The sequence below is a fragment of the Chaetodon trifascialis genome, chromosome 17, assembly GCF_039877785.1.
Source record: "Chaetodon trifascialis isolate fChaTrf1 chromosome 17, fChaTrf1.hap1, whole genome shotgun sequence".
NCBI lineage: Eukaryota > Metazoa > Chordata > Actinopteri > Chaetodontiformes > Chaetodontidae > Chaetodon > Chaetodon trifascialis.
Window position 1 is genome coordinate 20290133 of NC_092072.1, and position 24375 is coordinate 20314507.

The window sequence follows — 24375 nt, forward strand, 5'->3', positions numbered from 1 at the left end:
GTAAAATATACAAATTTTATACTCAGGTCATCAGCAGAAATTCAATTCAGGCAGAGTTAGCACAAATTTAGTGAAGTATCTTTTCTGCCTTTTGGGGGATAATATGGCAAGGATATAATCTTACTGAACACTAACCCACCCTTTGCTGCACCTTCTGCACTCCAGATGAATTCCCCAAGGGAAACCCAAAAAGGCTTGCTATGCTGATCTACCTGAATTTTGGCTCTACAGGGTTCCTTGACATTGGGCATCAACCATCTAAATGTGGTATCCTGGTTTCAAATGTGACTCACACCTTTTACTGCATGTCATCTACTCTCTCCCAGACTCACACAGATTCACAGACAATTGTAATCAGTGGTTTGTCATGTAATTACCTCAGTGGAGCAGGGTCTTTTGTTGTCCTCTTGCTCCATTGACTCTGTTGTCCTGACTGACATGGGGGATATAGTGTAGATGGAGGGACTGAGCCTCTGCTTACAGTGAAGCAGAGACAGAGCTGTCTTGCTGGAGAGGCCAGGTGGGTTGGGGTCATAGCCACTGGTCGACCATGATGAATACACTGAGGGCTTCTCTTCATCCAAAGTAGAAGGGTTTGGTTTAATGTAGTTCAAATAGCACCAACTATGACAGGTGCTGGATAGCAGACTGGGGAATGATGGTCCAACATGTGTGATGGGAGAACAAACACTGGGTAGACATGATTGATTCTCCCCTTTGAGTTGTTGATTGCATGTGCCCACCGATGCCTTTTCAACACATCCCACCTCCCTCCTCTCTTCTTCTTTTACTCGTTTCTGCTGCTGCTGTGACTCAGGAAGGATCTCTATACTGTTTGAAGGGGAGAGCATTCGCTTGCTTCCCCCTGAGCCCGATATCCTCAGTCCATCATCAGACCAAAACTGAAGTTCTGGACTTATGTTCCTATGGTCTCTGTATTCAGCCGATGGTATACCTACATTGTATGAAGCAGCATCAACCTTCTCCTGGGGCCTGGGGGAGGTGGACTGAGACAATGTGGTGTATATGGCACATGCTAGGGTGAGGGTGTCTGTTTGAAGACGCACTGCTACGGCTGGAGATGCAACTGGCCTCAGTAATTCCAGACTGGAAGTGATGTGAGGGACAGAATGCTGGATGAGGGAGTGACTTACTCGAACTTCTGACTGATCATCATGTAGTAAGGGAATCTCTAGCTTCAGCCCTGTAGACATGGGGAGGTAGCGAGCTCTGGCTGCACCTGATGGTCCATGTGCAGGATAGGGCTGTGGTGCTTGCGGAGGGGGCTGTTCTGTATGGACGTGTGAGGCTTCTTCTTTTACAGAATCTACAGATGGGCAGTGAGTGAGGGAGGCTTCTGTGCTGCCTGTCAAATGAATATTTTGACTGAGTTTCCACTGAGAAAAGACCTCTTTGCCTTGCAGTCTTACTGGATTATGCAAGACTGTGTCACCTGATAAAGGAGAAGTAGGGGACCTACTGCAGTACACAGAAGTTGGGCTTGCTTGAGAAGATGTGCTCAGGCTGACAAGTTTAGGACTATGGCTCTGTATGGCACACTGCTCCTCCTCCTCATCTGGATCTCTGATAGCAGTGTGTCTCATTAGGAGACATTTTCTTCTTTCCCTCCAGCCAACTGCAGAGCGCTCAGGGGACAGACAACTGTAGTCAAAAGATTTACTGCGGGTCTCAGCCATTAGGACACTTGGTTGTGGGTCATGAGGTGCCTGCTCAGATGCTGAGCGCCTCATCTCTCTATGCTGATGCACCCCAGGCACCGTCAACATGTGAGGAGCTCTTGATCTCCTCAGTGGTGTCGATGTTGCTGTCTCCATATCTGGTCTATTTGATTCTTCAAAGGATGTGGAACGACTGGATGTATACGACGCACTACTGTCCTGACTAGGGCTGCGGGGCAGGGATATAGAGTCAAAACTGGATTCCCCGGAGGACTGGGCAGCCTCGGCTAGACGTAAGCGCTTCTTCTTTGGAGGAAGCTTCTCAATAGGAAGCTGGGCCAGAGAGGGGCTTCTCTGTGGCCACTGAAATTCATTCGGTTTCTCTGAATGCTTTGCTGTGGAAGTTGGCTCTGTTGAGGCCACTGTGCTCATGTTGGAATCCTCTGTGACCAGTATTTCTGGAACCTTCACACTGTGTTGTCGGACCAACTTTCGATTTGTTAGTTTTGTCGACTGTTGTTGGGGTTGTTTCTGAGGTACCAGTTGATATTCGTCATGAGGTGGAGAGTTTGTTGCCTCAGTGCCTTGATTCTCGTTGCACAAAGATTCTTGTTTTTCAAATGAACTAGTATGTTGAATTACTGAACAGGTTTGCAGTGTAGGTCTTCTGGGGCCCTCATAAACTGTGTTGCTTTCATCTTTGCACTGTCCTGAGAAGAGGGCAGGAGAGGGTAATGAGGGAGAAGAGGGATCATCAAATTCAAAACTCTCTTCTTTCCTCCTCTTGCGCATAGCTGAAGTTCCTGCTCTGACTGCATGGTTAATTAACTGTGAGCACTCCATTTGACTAATTACAACCTCATTTCTGGGATGATGTGCTAAGCACAGGCTTTGCTTGTGTTTCTTATAACCTTCCCAATCTTTGCATCCAGTGCCACAGGCCTCACACTCATATGGCTGAGGTTGACTTTGCTTGTGGTCAGGCACAGTGGTTAAGCTGTCGGGGTAAATTGAATGAGAACCCTCATGTTCCTCTTTTGTGAGTTCGGCACCAAGTGGGATTTCAATAGCTGGCTGCCGTCTTAGCATCCCATAACGACGGGATGCCTGCCTTTGAGAAGGCTGTCGTTCATCAAAAGACTGACTTAGGCGGAATTTACTGGGGCCACCACTGGAGGCGTCAAATGAACTGGCTGCAGATGGCATTGAGTGACTTCTCTCCAGAGGGGTTGATGTTTGGCCAGCTGGCTGCTCCACATTTAAGGATGGATGATGAAATTTTTCACAAGGAACTCCCATGGTGATGGAGCCACTGTTTTTATAGCCCAGATCTCCAGCTTTTGGGCTATGAATAAGCGGTTCTTTCATCGATGAACTCTTTTGAGATTCTGAGCTATTCTTTCTGGAGAGTGAGAATCTTCTTGGTTTTACACTGTCAATTTTACTGGTGTCCACCACTGCCTCGTTGATAGTGATGAGTTTGGTGATATGGTCAATGACCTGCTTCTTGGGGACTGTGAATGCGATGTTTTTGTCCTCTTGACCAGAGGGCTGCTGGTTATGTTGCCGAGGAATCCTCTGTAGGTGTCCCAGACGTCCATACTTGCCGAGGATGATCTCTGCATAGCTTTTGGCACTTGTGTTCGGGGGGCTGTCCTGTGACTGCTCAGTGCTTTCAGAGCGAGAGAAATAGCCAGATTCTGTGCTGCCTTTGCTCCCTAAAATTAAAGATGAGGCCTTTTCATCAGATGAGTCTCGAGGAACATGTTTTCCTCTACTGAGACGGAGAGCCAGTCTCTTTTTCACTGCATGGGAGTCATCGTTTCCTCCAGTGCAATGCTTGGCGCTGTCTGTTTCATGACTCTTGGTTGAGGCTACACTGCTTTGTCTTTCTGTATAGGAAGATGCTGATGATAACTGTCTGGTTTCATCTTCTGACTCAGTGACTTGCTCCTCTAAAGATCTCGGCTCCCCAAGTGCCAGACCTGCCTTAACCCTGTGTGTGTGCGATTTGCGGTGTTTGTACAGGTTACTCTTGGTCTTAAAAGAGAAGCCACATGGGGCGCAGGGATAGGGTCTTTCACCTGTGTGGGAACGAATATGTTTCTGTAGGACACTAGGCTTTGCACATGCACGGCCACAGTAAGTGCAGACATATTTCCCTGGTCTCTGAGGCTTACGCTCACGTTTCTGTTTTGGGGTGCCCTCCTGCGTTTCTGGTTTAGACTGGGTGGAGCCACTTGCTGACGAAGTTGGGACTCCTGGTGACAAACTAGAAACTGTGGTTGCTTCTGTCGTCGTTGTTGTTGTTGTTGCCTCATGTTTGTGTTCCGGGGCAGTATCTGAGTCAATGCTCTGCCGCTGGTGCCTGAGACGTTTACGTTCAGGATGCTGTCTTCTGGACTGTTTGGGCTGCTGTAGTGTGCCATGGGGCTTTGGGGAGCCAGTTTGCTGTTGCTGACAGGGCTGGGAGGGAGACTTTGGCTGTGGGCCTCTGCGATGAGACTCTGGTTGACAATTCTCTTGACCTCCGGACTGCTCCCCAGTCGTCAGGCAACTATGCAAGGCCTCCATAAAATGGAAGGACAGCCTCAGGTAGACGAGCGGGATGTGTCTGCCTGTGCCAGGCTACAGAGTTCAGGCCAAATCATTAACTGGACAATGGTTTTAATGTGAGTGAATTCTATCAAATTATATTTACTTGCATTGACTTTCAGGCTTCATAATTTTCACTTGCTTAAATTTTATTGTTTGATAGCAAAATGATGCCATCAAATGAAGGAGGGTGGCATCAAAGAATGCAGCTGTGATATGTCATGTGCTGTGGAGGAAGTCCTCTGCCATGTTGATCTAAAGTAGCCCATCATGAAACACCCAGCCAGTGTTGCTGCCACACACTCTGACGGTCAGTTGACTCCGTTGAATTTATAATTCTTCTGTCTCCTCAACATAAAGATCTGTGAAGACAAAGCACTCATTATATACTGCAGGATAGTACTGCATACGATTCAACTTTGAGACACAAATAAATCCCTCTGACCCTCCGCTTGCCAAATATGGATATTTATGTTTCATGTGTTACGTAATCACTGTATGTGTCATAACATTCAGCTTTCCCCTGGCTGCTGCATACTTTTAAATTAGAATGGTTTATATAATATTGCTGTGTAAAAATATAACAGCATGCACCAAGTAAAAATGATGATTCTGCTAACATTCCCGGAGAGAGGCAGTATGTCCAATGACTACGACAGGAACATTCCAATAACAGCATAATCTGAATTTGTCATGGTCGTCAATGATTTCTAATCAACCATGCATTCCCTTTTTCAAAACTGTGGACCACACTATCTTTCTGTCAGATGGCATTACATATCCCACCCACTCCCATAAAATGAGTCAGATCTTCCTGCTACAAGATAAAAAAGGAAATGCAAAAGGAATAATACTCAATTCAGAGTCTGCCATTTTCATAAGGAAATACAAGATCATCTGGGTTGAGGTGGGAGTCACTTATATTGAAATTTTTTGCCATACAAACACCTTTTTTTCTTTTGGTCTTAATGAAATTGCTTTGCTTGAAGTTTTCTTTGCATAATTAATTACAATGGGATTAACTAAGGGACGGCTGCATGTGAACCTGGCAGAGTGTCTCAACATGCTCTAATTAATGCTGCATATTTGGCATGTTGTGTCGTTCAGTGTCCGACCATGCTTCCTTCAAAATCATGATAATCAGACAGTGCTATAGCACAATACTGCTGCATTGGAGCCACGTGAATGATTCTACCTGCTTTATTTCTTTATAGGGTAGGGATAACTGCATCTGAGTAACTGTGATTTTAGACACTGAAAAAGGCTGAGCCAAATGAAGACAAGGGATGGCTGTTAGCTGTGAGTGCATACACAAGGTGACTCAGTGGAGATACTGAAGAAAACTCCCAATGTTTCTTAGTGCCAGCATACTGAAACAGTAAACAAGGCATCCCACGCACTGACCAGCTGGTTTCTACACCCACGTTCTGGTGGAAGACGGCAAAGCTGCTGGATTATATCCAAATTACTGATAACAGGTTGATAACCATCTTTGGTTTAACTTGTGGGAACAGTATATATATGCCAGTATTGGATGAATAATAAACCAATATTACTTTTCTTTCAAATGTAAACATGCAAACCATATACAGTAGGTATATTACATTTGTACTTTGCAGAAGACTGTTCAGATGTCCTAGGCCTAAATGTGGTGGTAAATGCAGTGGGAAATGTAGGTCAAACAGGTAGTGTGACTGGACTAAGAGTTTTTGGAGGAGAGTCAAAGACTCAGTCGTCTTACTGAAAATAACACCTCAGACCTCAAACTGTGAGAACCTGCATACTCTGTATGGGGGCGACAAAGACTGGAGTGAAATAAATTTCAAGATTGAGTGCTTGCAGTACAGAATCTCACCTAAAACCAAGTGACATTTTTAAAATCATGCAATGCATCTGCTCATTTACACTTCCATGTGTGACACTCGCTCCAGAGTTAACACAAGACTGTTCATTTGCACCTCTGATGGTGCAAATGAACCTAACAAGCAGTTTTTTTTTCTTCACCCCTTCTCTCCACATGGATTCTGTTTCCCCCGTCCTTGGCTCTCATCCGCAGTGATTCTCTCTAGATGAACTGTTGCAAGGCTCTGCTAGAAAACACATGTCTAGGTGTAATGTTCTCAATGTTAAGGCCAGACAGCTGTTTGCTTGGGCAAATTACTACATATTTAGTAGGAATTGAATATCAGTGTCTTTCTATAGGTACAATCCATCCAAAATCAACACATCTCCGCTTAATGGGGAACTTTAGACATGAAAGTCTGTGTAGAGGTCTTGAGGAATACTACTGCATTGCTTAAAAAGTTGTGCTAAGCCTTTTGAATGCTAAATCACTGAAGTGGTCACTTGACTCACCTGAGTCAGCGTTGGTCGGGTCTGAAGACCATGAGTTTGAAAATGAAAACAATTTGGGGGTGTGGAGTTAGAAAGAAGTGAACTTAAGAGATCTCTTACCAGATGTTAGCCGCTACTAGCGTAAAACACTCAAACTGTCAGCAGTGAAGTCGCATTGTGAGTAATGTAGGCCAGGTTTTGTCAAGAAAGAAGAATGCAGGGAATAAAACCTGTCTCTCCGAGTCCAACAATGTTAGAGGAGTGCAATGCTAAATGAGTGGGAAGCTCCTTTAACCACTGTCAGACATCCTTTCCAAAAAACAACTGGCCTTTTTCTCAGTAGACAATTTGCTAAATCTTACACAATTCATGACATTACTCCATTAATGTGCTCCAGTAAGCCATACACAAGGATGCACAAGACCAAATTCATGGAACTCGCACCCCTTAATGTAATGTAGACATTATGCATATGACTAATCACATCTGGGCTTTTCCTGCTAATGTCTGGCGTGATCATTAGTCTATAGCCAGCCTATAGAGCAAAGACAGAGAGGGGTATGAGCAATGTGTGCAATATAAATATGTAATGTATTAGTATAGCACATTCCAAAAATCTGTAAACAGGCTACAGTGTATAATATAATATAATATACAGTGTATAATGACACCATATAATAGTCATTTTCTGACATGTCTCTAAAGGCTGCAGTGCACATATTTGCAGCGTGGGCACACACAGTTACAATCTGCGGAGTGTGCTCAAAATGCACAGGTAGCTACTGATACACGTCACCTCGAGTCAAGAAAAAAACTCCTATATAAATTTGTGAAATGCTGCGTCCATTCACACACCGTACAGAAAGAGAATATTGTATAAATGGCTTTTTAAAAATCTTGTCAATTTCCTCTTCTCACACTAATGGGCACCCAGCGGTGGTTCCTATGGTAACGGCCCTAAACCATGTGGTAGCAGATGGAAGGAGAGCTGGAGGGCTAAATTTATCTTCCAGCATCCTCACTGACTACAGAGAGAGGGAGAGAGCGAGGCAGTCGAAGGTGCCTCCCTCCTAGAAGCTACGGCTTTTTGAGGAGAGAACGGTACACATCTCAAAAGAAAATCAATACTCTGGGAGTCTTGGATTCGTACTACGCTGATACTCCTCCATTCTTTCAGGAGGAAGCAGAAAGGAAAAGGTATACTGTACATGGGGATGACAAAGAACACTGTCTCCACGATAAACTCAACATTGTTCGAAGCAATTCAACCACATAAACAATTTTAAAGCATTCTTCTGTTTTCATAATCTAAAAATGCAATATTTTAAGTGAAACAGGCGCAGTATTTCAAATGGCATACAAAACAGATTTATGTGTAAAAATAAGGACATTGCCTTGAATATCAGCTACTTATTAAGTGTTTTCTAAAATTAGGTTCCAACTAATAGACTGACATTCATAGTATCCGGATGTTGAGGTAGAAAGTAGGAATTAGGACTAATTTGGACATATTCACCATCATCCTAAGTCATCATCGTGCAGACTCATCTGAACTTAGCAACAAATGCTCACATTTGTTGTTGTCTTTTCACCACAATGTCAGCTGAGCATTACCAATGCTGTCAAGTCAGACAGCGCAGCTTCATCAGCAGCCTAATAGTGGCGCTCTCCGGGGACAGAGGAGAGCCCCCTGGGAGTCAGTGCATACACAGCCATTCCTGTGTGTGTGTGTGTGTGTGTGTGTGTGTGTGTGTGTGTGTGTGTGTGTGTGTGTGTGTGTGTGTGTGTGTGTGTGTGCGTGTGTGTGTGCGCACGCGCGCACCGAGTCGGGAGTGCTCCCCAGTCCACAGGAGGACATGCCAAGCATAGGAGGTTGGATGCACAACACAGGGAGCTCATTCACTCCCAGTCTGAGCTGTGAGCTTTAATACATACACAGCCCACGGACCACTCACTGTATGCACTCTACTTCATTCACACACAGACACACAAACACACACACACAAGCACAAACACCCTCGCTGCAGAAGCTGCACTGCCTGCATTTGTTTAAAACAGCCAAAATATTCATCTCATTTCAAACGTCTCTGTTTGCTCAGAACATGTTTCCACGAATGATTCGGGTTTTTTTCCACCACTCTCTGGCTCATTGATGTAGCAGCCTTCTGCAATAACAAAGACCTGAATGGAGAAAATCCCCGAGTCCTCACATCACGTCACTCACATCACCCCACACACATCAAAATCGCTGCAGCTGACAAAAAGGATGTCAATGGCTTTTTTTTTTTTACCTGGTAGCAGGTGCTGCTGTCCTCCGCTTGTGAATGACTGGAGACGGGGAGAGCAGAGAGCCAGAGAGAGGTGAAGGGAAGGAGAGAGAGAGAGAGAGAGAGAAAGGATGAATGAGAGTGACGGCGAGGAGAGAGGAGTAATCGAGTCTCCGCACTACGTGCACTGGGCTGACAAACAGGTAGCTGAGTATATTATGTGTATGAATGAGGAGGAGGGGACACGCTCCCTGTCTATCTCCACCTCCTTCATACACCCCATACCCCCCCCCACCCCCCACCCCAGTGTTTCTCTTTCAGGTCAAAGTGAAGTAGCAGCTCCTTATTTGGAAGTTGACGTAAGCTTGTGTTTCTTTTGGCAGCGGTCTCTGGCTGCACAGCTGGCAAAGCGGTGAGAGGCAGAGGGGCAGGGTGAGTGGTCGGTGTTTTAATTTGACTGGGAGACGGGGGTGGAGGGGGTTGCTTCATATTTTTAAAACACAGTTTCCCCATTCAGGTCTAATTTTCCAGCATAGGTGGAGAGCTATTGCTACTGCATTCTGAGAAACCCCTGGAAAATGTGAAAAGCTATACAGTAAGGACCCCAAAGGGGAAAAAAAGCACAGGGATCCAGTTTTTAAGAGCTGTTCTGGAGAATGTCCACACCGGGTCCAGCTCAACCGAGTCCAGGCAGCTCTGACATCACTCTCTGCTCTTTTAGGCCATGGGTTTTCCCCCCCTCTGCCAACTGACATTTTTCAGCAGCCTGAAAGCTTGCAGACATGTGAAGCATTGAGGGAATACCAGCCGGTGGGATGAAGGCAGGCGGTCGGCCTCTCATCTGGCCAGGCCTGAAAAGGGGACGCTGAGAGGGGAATGGAAGAGAGCCCAGGGTGTCCATCCTGCAGCAGGCAACAGAGCGTCTTTGTGACCTGGGCTCCAAATTTGAAACATGAAGGCCATACTGACACGTTCTTACTACTATGATACTTTCCATGTGATTAAAATGTCTACTGAAGCTTCTGCTCCACTGGGAAGACAAAACATTCCAACATGTCATATTTCCATCAGGTTTTCCACACTGTTTTCCCTCATTTGAGGTTTGACAGGAGCTTTTTTAATCATGTCCTCTGTTGTGCACTCCTGCGTATGGAAACCTCCCCAGTGGTGACATGCAGTGAAGATCTGCCAGTTTCAACTATTCTACAAAATCCTGCGTTAACTGCTGCGTTAAATGAAAGCCAACCCCCAAACAGTAATGATGTCTTACCAGTTCAAAACACATTTTTCATGACTTGGGTGTGGTCATTATTCTAAGATAGTTCTGCCCATTGCCAACCTTGTAGCCACACCAGATAAATGGAATTAAGCCTAAACTGGCAATTAAGTGTATAGTTTCCTTTTAACTTGCTGAATTATTTGTGCTCGTATTAATATTGATGATGGAGGTTTTGCAGCCACATGTTGACACTTCTGTTGGGAAATATCATAGCTATCAGAAATTCCTGATATTTCCAACTTAGAATCACAACTTGGAGGCAGACATGAACGTTCTTCCCACTCTATGATCTGACATGAAGGCAGATGCACCATCCAGCTTCACACCTGCAGCCAACACAACAACTGGCTCTGGCAAATATCCAAGCAAGCTACAATAATATTTGTGCTTTGGCAATGAGTGTTCATGCATTAATTACAGTTTGCAGCTAATGCTACATTAACTACTGTTAGCTAGCACAGCTAATTACATTTGTACATTGCCACTCAGAACTCATCGGGTATGGTCTCATGATGATTTACCCTCTGATGGCAACAGCAAATGCTTTGGGGCGACGGTGCAGCCGGCAGACATCAGGATAATGGATAACTGGGCCAACACCTCATCATCTGTCCACCTCTTCTGTCACTCCTCCTGTCATTGTTTACAATCCAGTAATCAACTTCACTTTCAAACTCAACAACTGATATATATTTCTGATATACATTATATATAAATTATCACCATTGAGCTATTAACTTCTAATGATACTGAGCTAATGAGATGACAGATCTCTGTTGTCCACCTAATATATTCTCATGTTACAACGATAGCTTTTTAGGTTAAACATGAGGGAAGTAGTATTTGTATTTGTGTAATAATTGAGCTCTTTTCTGTCCTTTGTGCAGACTCCATAACAACTTCTGGCCTGTAGAAAATAGTCATTCCAGTCAACTTGGTGAAATGTCACATACACTGCAAACTCAGTTCTGGGTGGCCCAGCTCTGGATTAGTGTACAATAGTTGGTCCAAAAATATGCAAATTCTGGATTGTGGAGTTAGTTGTTTTTTTGGCAACACCTGGAAACTCTGCTTCCCTCCCTGGGTGGTTAAATCTTCCCACAGTGGATTCTAGTGTCTGTTCAAACATTTGATAGAAGAAGAAAAATAAACATGGTTAATAGCTGTGACTAGAGACATCCATCAAATTGGAGGTAGGGCTGAATTTGAACTGCCTTTGAATATATAACTGACAAGAAACATTTTTAATGTAATCACTGTTGACTTTGGGACAAACTGTATTTCTTCGCAATATGGTACGAGCGGCCTGGAGCAAACGTACAGCAGCAGACATACAGCAGCTGATACAGGTACATATATGACTGCATTGAAATGATGTAGTGAACACTATAGATATCCGTAATCGGTCTAGTAATAGTGTGTGTTAAACACATTTGCCAATATTTGACAAAACAACATTTGATTTGAGTATATTGGTTATTTGAGGTTTCTCACACATCCTTAAAACCCTGCCATTTATGACAAATTACTGTTTATTGAGGCCTAAATCTGCTGAAAATAAAGGTGGTTTTTGCTTTCAACACATTCTGGTTTGTTGTCGTATTATTTAAGTATGACATGAAGACTAATATTGGCGAAGTAAATCAGTCTTCCTCCACTTGTCAGCCTCTCAGGAGGTGACAGAGCTGCCAGTGTTGAGCTCTTTCACAGGGGAGGTTTGCCTCTGTGCAGCTGGGGCTTGTCTGGATGGCCTTGTCACAGTGTGAACATCGTGCCACCAAACACGTTTCCTCAACAGGAATATTTCTTTTTGTTAGGAATGTAGGACGAGGAAGGGATGCAAACAAAAAGATAAGGTCTCACAAGACTGTCCTCTTTTCACTACACCAAACACTGAATTCATTTTGTACCTCAAGCTGTACAATACATTAACATTTAGCAGAGGATGAATAGAAATGATGGGCTATTTTAAAGGTGCAGATGTAGAGGATACAGCAGTAAATCTGCCTAATTTCACTTGTATTTATTTATCCCTCTTCTCAGGCTGTCATAAACCTGTGGCAGAGGAGAAAGGGATAAACAAACAATAATTCTTTTCTGAAACTGAAAGGGTTGTATGTGTGTTGTAGTACTGGAGTGCATACTTCATGCATCTTTCTTTATCTGCCACTGGCTCACTGGCTATTGCAACATGACAAAAGTATGTGCATATGTAAAAATCACTGTTTTATTGATGGTGATGCTCAAAACAGGTCTAGCACTTTACCTCTGTCAACACTGTTTTGCAGTAAAGCCTTGAGTTTTCACTTTGCATGGCCCATCTCATCATTTGGGTAATCTCTAAAAGTGATCTACATTAGAACAGACTTTAGCAGGACAAGGCCGGGACAGATGACCTTCAGCCTAACTGAGTGCAGGATTCAAGTAAAAGCTGTTAATGCCTCAGGCTGGATGAAGAAACACCACTTGTTTTATGACTCAGACATGGCGGCTCTGCTCAGGAAAGGCATCAAGGCTATCACTCCGTGCTGAGCACTTTTGATGTGGCTGTCCTGTTTTTTGTGTCTGAGAAAATTACTGAAGTGACATCACCGGAGTATCTTGGCTTAGAGATCACAAATGTGTTACAAACTAGGGATGTGGCATTTGAAAATCCTGTTATTTACCACACAGGACATGATCTAAGCGGGGGTTTTCAACGTCTGACACTATGGGCTTCCCCTCAGACAAAATCAACCCAACTTTTGGCAAATAGGCATAATTAAAACTAAGCTGAATCAACTATTAGCAGTTCCTGTTTGCAATGTGCTCGTACCCACGCTGGATTATATTAATTCTGAGGAAAGTGTAAAAATGTATCAGGCAAGCTCTGGAGTTAATGGAAATATCTTTTATGACCTAAGTGCCACAACCACTGCTGCCACTGTAACCAAACTACAATAACTGAGTTCAGGTTGTTTTTCAACATCTGTGCAGCTGAGCGAAACCCCACAACGCCACGCTGAAATCATTCCTCTGCTTTGAAGTTTGGCAGACTTGTTGTCGTGAACAAACAAACATCAACAAACCTCCATGACAGTGACTGGTCAATGTGTTCTCCTGTTAAAATGCAATAAGTAATGTAGCCATTTTAATGAATTCATCAAACTCATGCAACTTATTACATTTGATCACTTTTTGATTCTTTTTCTACCAAATGTTTTAAACTGGCAGTAAACCTGACAAGTCCTAATTTTAAACCAGGTGGTGTAAACCTTGTGACAGTACACTGATTACACATGATTGGCAGATGAGAGGCGGTGCCAATGAATGGAGCCTCTCTAACAGTACAGACAGCTCCTTGTAAGTCATCCTACCCTTGATGGTGTTGCACTTAAATTTGTCCCAACAGCTTTGCTGACCCACGTTGTCTGGAAATATGCCAAAAGAAGGAATTCCTGCACGGCAAAAAGATGCAAAGCAACAATGAATACAGAGAAGCTTTTTACTGAAAATAATATATTCGAATGTGACCCCTTTGTAATCACCAACATTTTGCTTAACAACTGTAACTAGTAACAGCAGTGAAGTAATGGTGCGACCCCGGTTGGTTTGTGGTAGCAGCATCCCAGCTTAGGACAGTGCTGGCTCCATCCTGCAGTGCCACAGAGGGAGTTTCTGGGCACTGTGCCACCTGTCAGAGGGGAGAAAACACAGGCAGTGTCCTCCTCAGCATCCCAGCGGTCCAGGGCTACACATATGGCCCTTAAACAGCACTTAGACCATAGAATCTGTCACTACCTCCTATAGCACAGGGTGGTCTTTATGGAGACAGTATGACTGTCTGACTTCTAAAATGGATTATCACTGTCTGTTGAATATGTGGGACTGCACGTTTGAGGTAGCACCCGCCGGTGGAAGTGCATATCATAGGTTCAGGGTATGCTGAAGACAGCAAAGAAGAAGAGAGCCTTTTTCATGTGCAGTGTGTGTACCTGGCTGCAAAAATAACAGTGTGTCTGGATCTAGAAGGCTGATGTGTACCTTGTTGCATGAATATGTGTGGGCATATGTTTGCAAAGCCAGCCAATAAATCCCAACATATAACCCTAATCACAGATCCCCTTGCCTCCCTCCAGACATTCAGCCACAGACAGACCAGAGAGCCCCCCGCCATACCACTAACAACCAGCAGGGAACAGATGCCCCTCTCAACCTCAACGTGCCCTGATGGCCACAGAAAGCAGCAGTATGACCCACACATGGAAGGCTACCATGCTACAATTTATAGTCCACAGAGAGAAATAGCCATGTGAGCTCACATGCCAACCTGACTTCCCAACAGCAGAGCACGCTAACAGAACGTTGTGCAGAGCTCAGCTGTGGTGGGTGGTGCAGGTTCAAACCCGACTACCAAATGTTCCAATAACATACTAATTCCATGTATGTACAAATGTACCTTTATGGCTCAAAGAGGCCCTTGTGTGTACTCAAGGTGCAATAATTAAGATTTTAACTGTGCACCACAGCACCATGACCATCATACAGCTACCAGCCCACTGCCCTTTCAGACCCTCCCAATCCTACACACCATGCTTCATGATATGTTTTCATTCATCAAGTACTTCGTTATGTCAAAGCTCTTTGCATAGTGATGCCTGTTGTGTTGGATTTCTTGCTTTTATTTGCCATTTTACCACTCAGACAGCCAGGGCTTTATTTTTGAAACTGAAACCAAATACACGAGATTAAAGGTTTAAGAGGTGTGCCTTTATGGCAATGGGTAAACAGCTAGACTGGATCAGTGATGGCAGCACTTCAGGGTGTCACTCCTCATGCCAAAGAAATAGTCCTGTGCTTAAACCTGCCATAAACCACAATTTGTCTTTCTATACTTTGGTTTTTGTTCAAATGAAACAAACTAGATTAAGCATGTTAAATACTGAGATTAAGAGATGCTGGTAGGCAGTTTTCTTGAACTTTGGGTTAGGGTTAGGGCCCTACAGAGCCTGGATAGCTGTTTAGCTACAGTAGTTGAGCAGCAACTTGTCCTCTCGAAGTGGACACAAAGAGCCAGGTGTCTGATACGTCTAAGAGTCCTGTCAATAATATGGTTAACACCTTATATTAAGGGATGCATATTCATCAATAACTTGTTACTTATTAGCATGCATATTAGCAGCATTTTGGCTCTTTATTAGGCTGTATAAAACACTTATTAATGCCTTATTCTGCATAACCATATTCTACAATTACTACACCATTAACTAAGAGTTTTCCTTTAATAACCTCTGAATTACTGCTTATTGACAGTGAGTAAGGAAGTTGTTCTAAATGAATTATGATATTAATAACTCTACATCTAACTCTCAACAATCCTAACCATAGAATAAGGCATTAATTAAGTTAAGTTATTAAGTTATTTATAATGACAAATATAGAGCCAATATGCTACTAATATGCATGCTAATGAGCAACTAGTTAATGGAGAATATGTGCACCTTCACAGAAAGTGTAGCTATTAATATGTCATTTTTATTGATGCTTTTAAGAACATTAATGTGATTGTATGTATCTTTCTTTCAGCCACATGGCTTGGTATCAGAAATAAGTCCTGATAAATGCTTCACATTATCCTTGTCAGAATTTACAGGAAGCTTATGTGCATTGACAGATGTGCAGCACGGACCACCAATGTGTTAACCAATCCCTTAACAGTTTCAGTCAATCATGCTCCCCATACTGATCTGCATGGGTGGTCCACCACCAAAGTCCTATTTTGAGCCAGGAAAAACTCTGTTTACAGGGCACTGAAAGCTGTGCCAGACACCGGCTGATGTTTCTGCAGCTCCTTGGTCAGCAGCGCCGGATGATTAAAGTTGATACTTCATGGCCTTATATGATAAAAACAACAGAGGAAAGGATCTGAAGTTGACAGTTGACAATAATCATTCTGATGACTGTAATATTGTCATAAAAGCTAGAGCATTTGGCCGGAGATTCCTTTTCTGTTCTTTAAACTTCACTGAACCCAATGTTTGTCCTATAGGTTAGCTGAAGAAAGGGTAATCACTCTAGAAATAAAAATATGTCACATTGATATTTCGAGACTGACAACAGCTTCATTTACAAAAAAGTGGGGAAAGCATGTATTTAGAGCACCAGCAAACCAAATCAGGAACAAGGAAAGAGGCACAAAGACCCATAGAATGGGAGGCATTGTGCAAGCAAAGAGAAAACAAGTTGAAAATAGACGAAATGCTAAATATAGGAAATATGACCTGCCACTTGCTATATTTGTCCCCGCATCTAAGTTAGGCTGTTTCTGCAAGTGTTTGTGGTTTCAGGGTGTGAATGTGGGTTTCAGGAAGGCTGCTGACTGAAACTGTGACACTGTTTGCATGCACTCATCACCATCATGGTGACAAAGGCACACTGCTAAAGGCTACACCTGCAGGGCTGTGGGACATTATCACAGGCATTTGTCACTTTTCTATGATATTTTTTAGACGTTTTTAGACCCAAGTGATTATTCAATTAATTGAGGAAGTAATCGGCAGATGTGTTTTGAAGTGCAACAAAGGTTTTTTTATACAGAAAATAGCCAGAGGGATACTTGGACATTGTGAAAAATAACCTATGGCTATGAATCACACAAATTTTTTTCATAACAATTTTTTTTTTATGAAATACAAAAATGTAGGTTGTAGGTACAGCCGATGTTGTTCCTCTTGTTCTTGTTCCCTCCACTGCCTCACTTTGGTTGATGCTAGCAGCGGAGTCCTCAGATTTGTTGTGGTTGCAGAGTAAGGTAGCTGCTTTTTACAAAGTTGGCAAACAGCCTCATGCTTGTTGGTCATTTTGCCATCTACGGTATAGAACCAAAAGTACTTCCACACACTGCTTCTCAGAGGCTTCGGTGTCATGATAATCCAATCAGCATGGCTTTGCTCACTTGTGACCTCCTCCATTTTTATTTATTTATTGTTTACTGATCAATAGCCAATAGGGCGTGCAATAGGTCAAGGACAATAGGTTCAAATGCAAGTTTTCAATTATAGCTTCTGCACTGCAGCGAGTTGGGCTCGGGCATTTTGAGGAGGAAGATGAAAGAGGAAAAGGAGGAAGGCAAGTCAGAAGCACAGGAGGGTCCATCAGCAGAACTGTCTGGACCAGAATTATCATCATTAAACCTTGAAGTCATTTGTCTCAAAGGTCTTGTTCAGACTGCCAGCTCAAATCTGTTTTGGCATATCAGAGTGAATCCAGGTTGATTTTACAAAGTCTGGACACAAAAACACATAAAATGCGATTTTTGCAAATCAGATCAAAGCCACATGTAGAGGTGGTTTGAAATGCGATCCAAAAGAGATTTTTACAGATGTGTTTCGGTCAGGACGCAGTGGCAGCTCAGATCAGATTTTGCATCGCTCGCAACACAACACGCCACAGTGACGTCAAATCCAAAGTGATGGAATCGAGAGCAGCTGAGCATCATCCATACTGCTCTGGAAAGCCATATTGCCAGCATGTGCATTTACTGACACCTCCGCTGTTACCACAGCAACCCATGTACATCCAGACACATAAATCTGAACTGATCACCTGCAAAAACAGTCTGTCTTTAAGATCCACTATTCACTATTAAGATGAAGAAAGAGCATTATAGTAACTGCTAGCAATTGTGACATGAACTGGCCTGATGTAGCTTAAAACTGCACTCAGCATTTTCTAACTACTAAAGGGTGACTCAACACATCTGGAAAATATACCAAAGTAAAAAATACTGAGCTACGGAGACCCCAAGGACAAACTGTGCATAAAGGCTAATTGATAAGCTAGGTGGCACGGTGGAACAAGTGGTAACTGTCGCCTCGAAGCCAGAAGGTCCCGGGTTCGAATCTCTCACACGGGGGCGTGTCCTCCACCATGCCTTTGGTGCTCGAGGAAAAGGGGCCTTTCTTTGTGGAGTTTGCATGTTCTCCCTGTGTTCACCTGGGGTATCCTCCTTAAAAAAAAAACCCCACCAAAAACATGCAACAAGATCACCACCTGAAGGAAGGATGACCAGGATGGGTTAAAAGTGGAAGACAAATTTCACCAATTTGCATGCCGTGTTCAGCATGTCTGTAAAACTGTGTGACAAATAAAGGGGACTGTCCCTCTGCTTCTTCTCTCTTCATAAAGGCTAATTTATAAGCTAAATTAATCTATGCAGAGTGTGCACAAAGAGCATTTTAGCATTTTCATACGTAGGATTCCTCATCAGTGTCAAAAGCTCTGGAAAAGCTGATAATTGGACTTTGAGTTGGGATTGTTTTGTCAAACTATTTCCATGATCAAGAATGGACTTTTAGCTAACAAGGATGCGAAAGCTGCCAAGCTTGCATGCCAACAGATGCATCTCCACGACAACTAAGTAAACTCAGAAAGCTCCAGAATAAACTGCTCTAAGTCCAAACTTTCAGTAAGATTCATTCTCAAATGAATCAGCAAAAATGATGATTTAAATGAGGAACTATCTAAATAAAGAATAAAGATTTTGGACTTGATCTTTTTGGTCTTTATTAAAGTGAGCATTGAGCTTCCGTACAGAGCCACACTTCAGTTCTGCAGCCTCGGCTCTTTGTAAGAAGAAACGGTAGCTGAGGTTGAGATGCCATAAGGTGTTTCAAACCAAATCACTACCAATATCAGAGCAGTTAGAATGCACAGTGCATCAGTGCATGAGAAGAGCCAGGGAGAAAAGCCAAATCAGGAAGCTAATGGAAACCAGTGAATAGCTGATAACAACCACATGCAAAGTCTTCACAGGAGCCTGAACGCGTGCAGCGGGCAGAAACTCTGCATGATGTGATATAACTCAGATGGATCAATACTAACTCTGTTGAGCCTGATGCATCTGGCTGGGCTGTGCGCTGGGTTAAACAGGATACAGAGCACAAAACAGTACACCCCAACCTGTTTTTATTTCAAGCCAAAAAAAAAAAAAAAAAGTCGCTGACCTTTTGCGCATCCACTTCATTAAGACACAGTTCATTTCAGAGGCCAGCATGCCAATTTCTGTGGAAAACACAGCTCGGGTAAAACCCATCCAAACACAATGAGCCATTTTTTTTTGCCTGAGCTGGGCTGTAAATGCAAACCAATCTGCTTGGATCTCAAGGTGATGTAATGCAGGCAGAGCGCAGCCATATGTTCTCTTATTTCACCAACAGTGGATCAACAGACAGGGATGAGGCAGCCTGCCAAAGAGCCTGCCTGTCCAAGAATCCATATCTTCCACACAGAGGGACAAGGAGAAGCTAGTGTTACTGTAGGCAGCTGTAATATTTTGACATTTTACACTCACGATGCAAAGCAATGATTGGGACATGGCTGCCAATGATACTGAGGTCTACCTGTAGGTGCCAGCTGAGTCAGCAGTACCTCCACGTGAAGCCAGGCTATCTACTAGGGCTGCGGTCTCTATCAGAGTAGGATCACAAAAGACCTACTGTGGGACAAATCCAGAAAAATAGACACAACTGCTGTGACATAACACAAAAGCCTGTGGTCTACCACCATATAGTCCTCTCCGCTCAGAGAAAACACGACCTTGATCAATGATCGCAATGTCAACAGGAGGAAGCAGAGGACACACAGTGTGGCGTGGACAATCTTTCATTGGGGAGGAACTGTATCAGAGTGCCCCCCCTCTTCATTCAATGTCTTTTTAAATCAAGTTTATTATCATTGTTATAATGTTATCATTATCAATGTTCAAAAATGTCTGACAGTTTTGGTTCAAGCTTGTCAAATGTGAGGATTTCTCTGTTTTATATAACAGTGAACCATGTTCTGACTTTATAGACTGAATCATTTATCAAAAAAAAAAACAAAAACGGCAGATTAATCGATCATGAAAATCATTTTGACCACAGACATTTTGATTTGTCATTGCAGGAAAAGCAGAGGTGTCACTACAATCATAATTATTGCTCGGCTCCATTAAGCGTCCCAGTAAGTCACACACACCCACACAGAGCCTATATGGACAGCAGTCATTATTCATGTCATTAGTTACACCTGCTATAACATGTCAAATACCTACAACAGACATTTTAGTAAACAGATGATATTACTAACAATAAGAAGAATACGTAAGAGCAATAACAAAGCCCTCATGCATATCTGTGGTCAGACTTCAGGACACTGGCTTTGTAATGACCACACAATCATGACATAATAATCACAATCAAACACAATGTTAACACTGTGTGAATGACATGTTTCCAGAGAGCAGGGGCAGCTTTCAACACAAATGCAGGCACATTTAGTGGCTTATGGGTGTGTGTGTGGGTGTGGGTGTGTGTCTACTATTTGTGAATGAGAAGTGCAGCTGACAGGCCTTCTGCCTGACAGGCTGCTCTCTCGGTGGGGGTCGCAGAAACCAGAGGCCCTTCCACCTCGCAGAGCAACCCAAGCTGGGTCCATACGCTCGCCTCCAGGGTCACTGACGGCATCCAACCCCTTCCAGCAAAGGGCGGCAGCTCAGCCAAGGGCCTAACAACTCACAGCCAGTGCACACGCGCCCTGACTCCCATGTACCTCTACACACACACGTACACACTGCTTGTAAACACAGCACTTAACACCCGAGCATACGGTGTTCACAAAGCTCACGTGCAAGCTTTCATGCCAACACGTCTTCTTGTGCACAAGCAAAGACAAGAATGCAAACGCACACAGAAACACACACAAGTGAGTGTATCCTTTCATTAACAATGAGGAGAGTCAATTTCCGCTCCTGTTGTCTCAGGCTGGCTGCTGGCAGGGAGGAAATCTGTTCGCTTACGGCAGTTTTGACATTTGAGTTTGTGTCTCTGTGACAGGGGGAAGTCCTGCAGATTGATGAGCGGGGCCACCATAGGGTCCCCTGCTGCCGTGGATGTATGAGTGTACGTACTACACATCCTAACTCGCATGTGAGTGCCGGTTACGTGACACATCTTAAATCATAAACACACGGTTTTGCGCAAGGAATCTATGATTTATTACTGCTGTAGTCACTTAGAGGTAAAAAATGGTGTTTTCCAGCTTCAGAGGCAAGAACATGGAGTTTGATGATAGATTGCATTGGGAAGAGATTTGTTCCAATAAGAGTAATGCAAGTTCAGCATTATGTACAGTAAGCACCGTAGGGAATGGAGAGTGGTCATTTCCTACTTCGTCTTTAAATTGTAGTGGATGGCGAGGATTAATGTTGCGATGTCCTGAGCAGGCTTCTTAAGACCTGGAGGATGCTCGGACACATTACGGCACTATAGAGGATATATGTTAACCAAGACTGTGCGTTGAGCCTCAACACTTGTGGTACCGACCAACCATGCTGTACGTACACCTGTACCTGTAAGTGATTCATCTGTGAACAAAAACAAATCATCTGCAACAACTTTGATGATCAATTGATCATTTCATGAAGCCAAATCATGGGGTCCAAATCCAAACAAATATACCTTCTATCATTTTTTCATTCTATCATTTTTAAATTAATAATTAAGTTAAACATGTCAATTTGGGAATAATTTTCACTACTTTCTGACATCAGACACAAAACTTTTAGTGGAATAATTTTGAAATTAGAGTTCTGTGGACTATTAAAACTGTTTTAATCCAAAAATGTGAAATATGGACTTATGAATAATTGTGATGATTAAAAAAGGAGCATGTGAGGTGCCTATTCCCTCACGTCCACTCAGCTGGCTCGACACTGTCTGAAGTGGACACGATCGTTGGATCGTTGTTTTCGTAAATGTATGAAAATGCTTGGATGCATCCCCCACAATTCCACCATCAGAGAGCTGTGGGGGAAAGGTCTCCAGATGGTGTCTGACCACCTGACAGGCCCTTCATATGTTTTGCTTTGCTAAAACTCAAGTAACACACTGGAACAAGTAACAGAAAATGAAGGATATATTTTCTGTCATCCATATGTTCCACTTTGTCCTATAAAGGACCATTCCACATTTTCCTGTGTGTAAATACATTTCCACTCCCTCACCTGAACGACTTCATGCTTCAATAACGTTCAGATTGTCCTGTGTGTCTGCTGGCATTTCCACCCCTTGCTAAGTGCCTGCCAGAGTGATGTGGACATCAGTGAAGCTCCAGAGATACAAGTGCCCTCACATTTCACCTGCTACCAAGGACACTGTAATGACTGACATTTGAGGGATGAGGTACCTCACTGGTGAACGTGAAGAACGTGCTGCATGAATATCGATGTTGTCCTCTCCGGCTCCGCTGCCCTTGGTGAAACAGAGGGACCTTTGACAGGGCCGTAAAAAGAGTGTATGCCATTTCATAATGCAACAGCGCTCTGTGGAACTTCAGGACACACTCTGAGAGCCTCACAAATGTTTACCATACCACCACTGCATGTGTTACGCACTGCTTATGTCCAGTGTCAAGAAAGCACACGCACCATTCTAGCTCCAGTGGCAAACCCAGTGAAAGTCATTCAGGCTTGGGGCCTATCAGTGCCACAGTAAGGCCATTATGCTCCCACTTTAGCACCAATGAAACATCACTATGGACAGAAGCAACTCTAACCTGCAGGGATTCATAACAAACCAACAGGAACTGCAGCATCGATAATGGCCATTATGATGGTTTTGGTAATGCTCGGTACACTGGAAGACACAACAAGAGCTTGGGAAGTTGTTCTGGATAAAAGTGCTGACAAAGCACATTAGAGCAGGCGCTGTATCCTCGTTCACTGATATAAAACAATAATGATCCAACCAATGTCTAGCTCACGAGATTGAGAGGCTGTTTCAAACACCTGACGTCTGGTCTTTGGTGGGGAAAACACTCCAGTGTGTACGATGTTATGCATTTTAGATGATCAGAGCCCAACAAATCGAAGCAAAAATGAGAAGGGAAAAATAAGCGCCATCAACAGAAACTTGATCCACGTGAAATCAAAGGGACAAAACACTCGGCTGACAGGTTATCTCTGGGATATCACGAAACAGTGAGCGATTAACAACAAAGGGGCTTTCCAGGATCACACGTCCATAATGAGGGGCTTTAAAGGGCTGCAGAGAAAGAACGGTTCAAATCAATACAGCAGAGGGCAGATATCCTGACTTCTGCTCCCCAGTGTGGCTCCAGCTCAAAAACATTGGAATCTAAAATGCCCATAATGCAACACAATAGCATCATTTGTCAGGCCATCCGTGGCTGCTAAATGTCGACATCTCTCAAACTCCTGCTCCCAGTTCGTAACACAAGCTCGCCATTAAAAAAAACGCAGTCTCCAAGGCCAAGCTGATGACATCATCAGGATTATTTTGCAGACTTTGAACAGCTCCCCTCAGAGCCACAGAAGACATGACATGAATTGAACTGCTCCTTTAAATATGTGTATACTCATGGTGCAACAGACAGATTTATGACACAGAAAACTGTGTTTCAGTAATGTTGTGCTGTGCTTTGAAAATATCCATGAGGTCAACGTTTCCCTGACCAGCCGACGGATGACATGAGCTGCCTGCTGTACATCATCTGGGTGAGTGATTGATGCAGGTATACACAGCATCAAACCAGACTGCTGGAACACACGGCGGTGGATTGTTATGTCCCCTGTGTATCCTTCCTGAGGTGAAGGACGACTCCGAGGCAAGAAAAATGATAATAAACAACCGCAGTCACAGCCACTGGTTTTTCCACGGAGCCTTTGAGGAAAGAAAATCCCTGTCGAGGATGCAGTCTGACAAAAGAATGCCAAAAATCTGACCCCTTTGGTTCGGAGTGAGACGGCAGGACAGCATGACACGGGGAGAGGCAGCCGCAGGTTCGGGTTAAAGGGTGAAAGCACCACATGCACTGCAAACTGTGACTTTACTGTACATATACAATGATGGCCTGAGTCATTCTGTGCATCTTTGCATTGATGCTCCAATGACCTGCTCTGTTTCTTTCCTTATTTTTTACAAAATCATACTATTCAGGTCATTTTTAAAGAAATTATTAAGGTTTTACTGTTTGAATGTTATGTAATGACAACAAAACACTCATAAAATCACTGAATCTCATTATAACATGAAAAGTCTCTTGTATAACAAGCAAATCTGTCCTAATAACATGAAAATGTCTGGTTATAACATGAAAAGGACCTTTAAAAAACGAGAGAACTTCTTTGTTGCAGTGGCAGCAACACTCTGCCGCATTTTTGTTTGCTATGTTAAAACTTCAT

At 43.4% G+C, this 24375-nt stretch overlaps 1 protein-coding gene across 3 annotated transcripts in view; it reads right to left on the reverse strand.

Annotated features, from left to right (window-relative positions):
* hivep3a (HIVEP zinc finger 3a) overlaps window positions 1-24375 on the reverse strand; it is a 36585-nt gene that overhangs the window by 9833 nt on the left and 2377 nt on the right. For 2 of the 3 annotated variants that reach the window (XM_070984371.1, XM_070984373.1), the window contains exon 2: window positions 378-4636. In XM_070984371.1, coding sequence (XP_070840472.1) covers window positions 378-4253 — 3876 coding nt within the window. In that variant the 5' untranslated portion in view covers window positions 4254-4636. Of the gene's footprint in view, window positions 1-377; window positions 4637-8899; window positions 9133-24375 lie in introns of those variants that run through there. The other variant, XM_070984372.1, reaches the window with a different exon arrangement.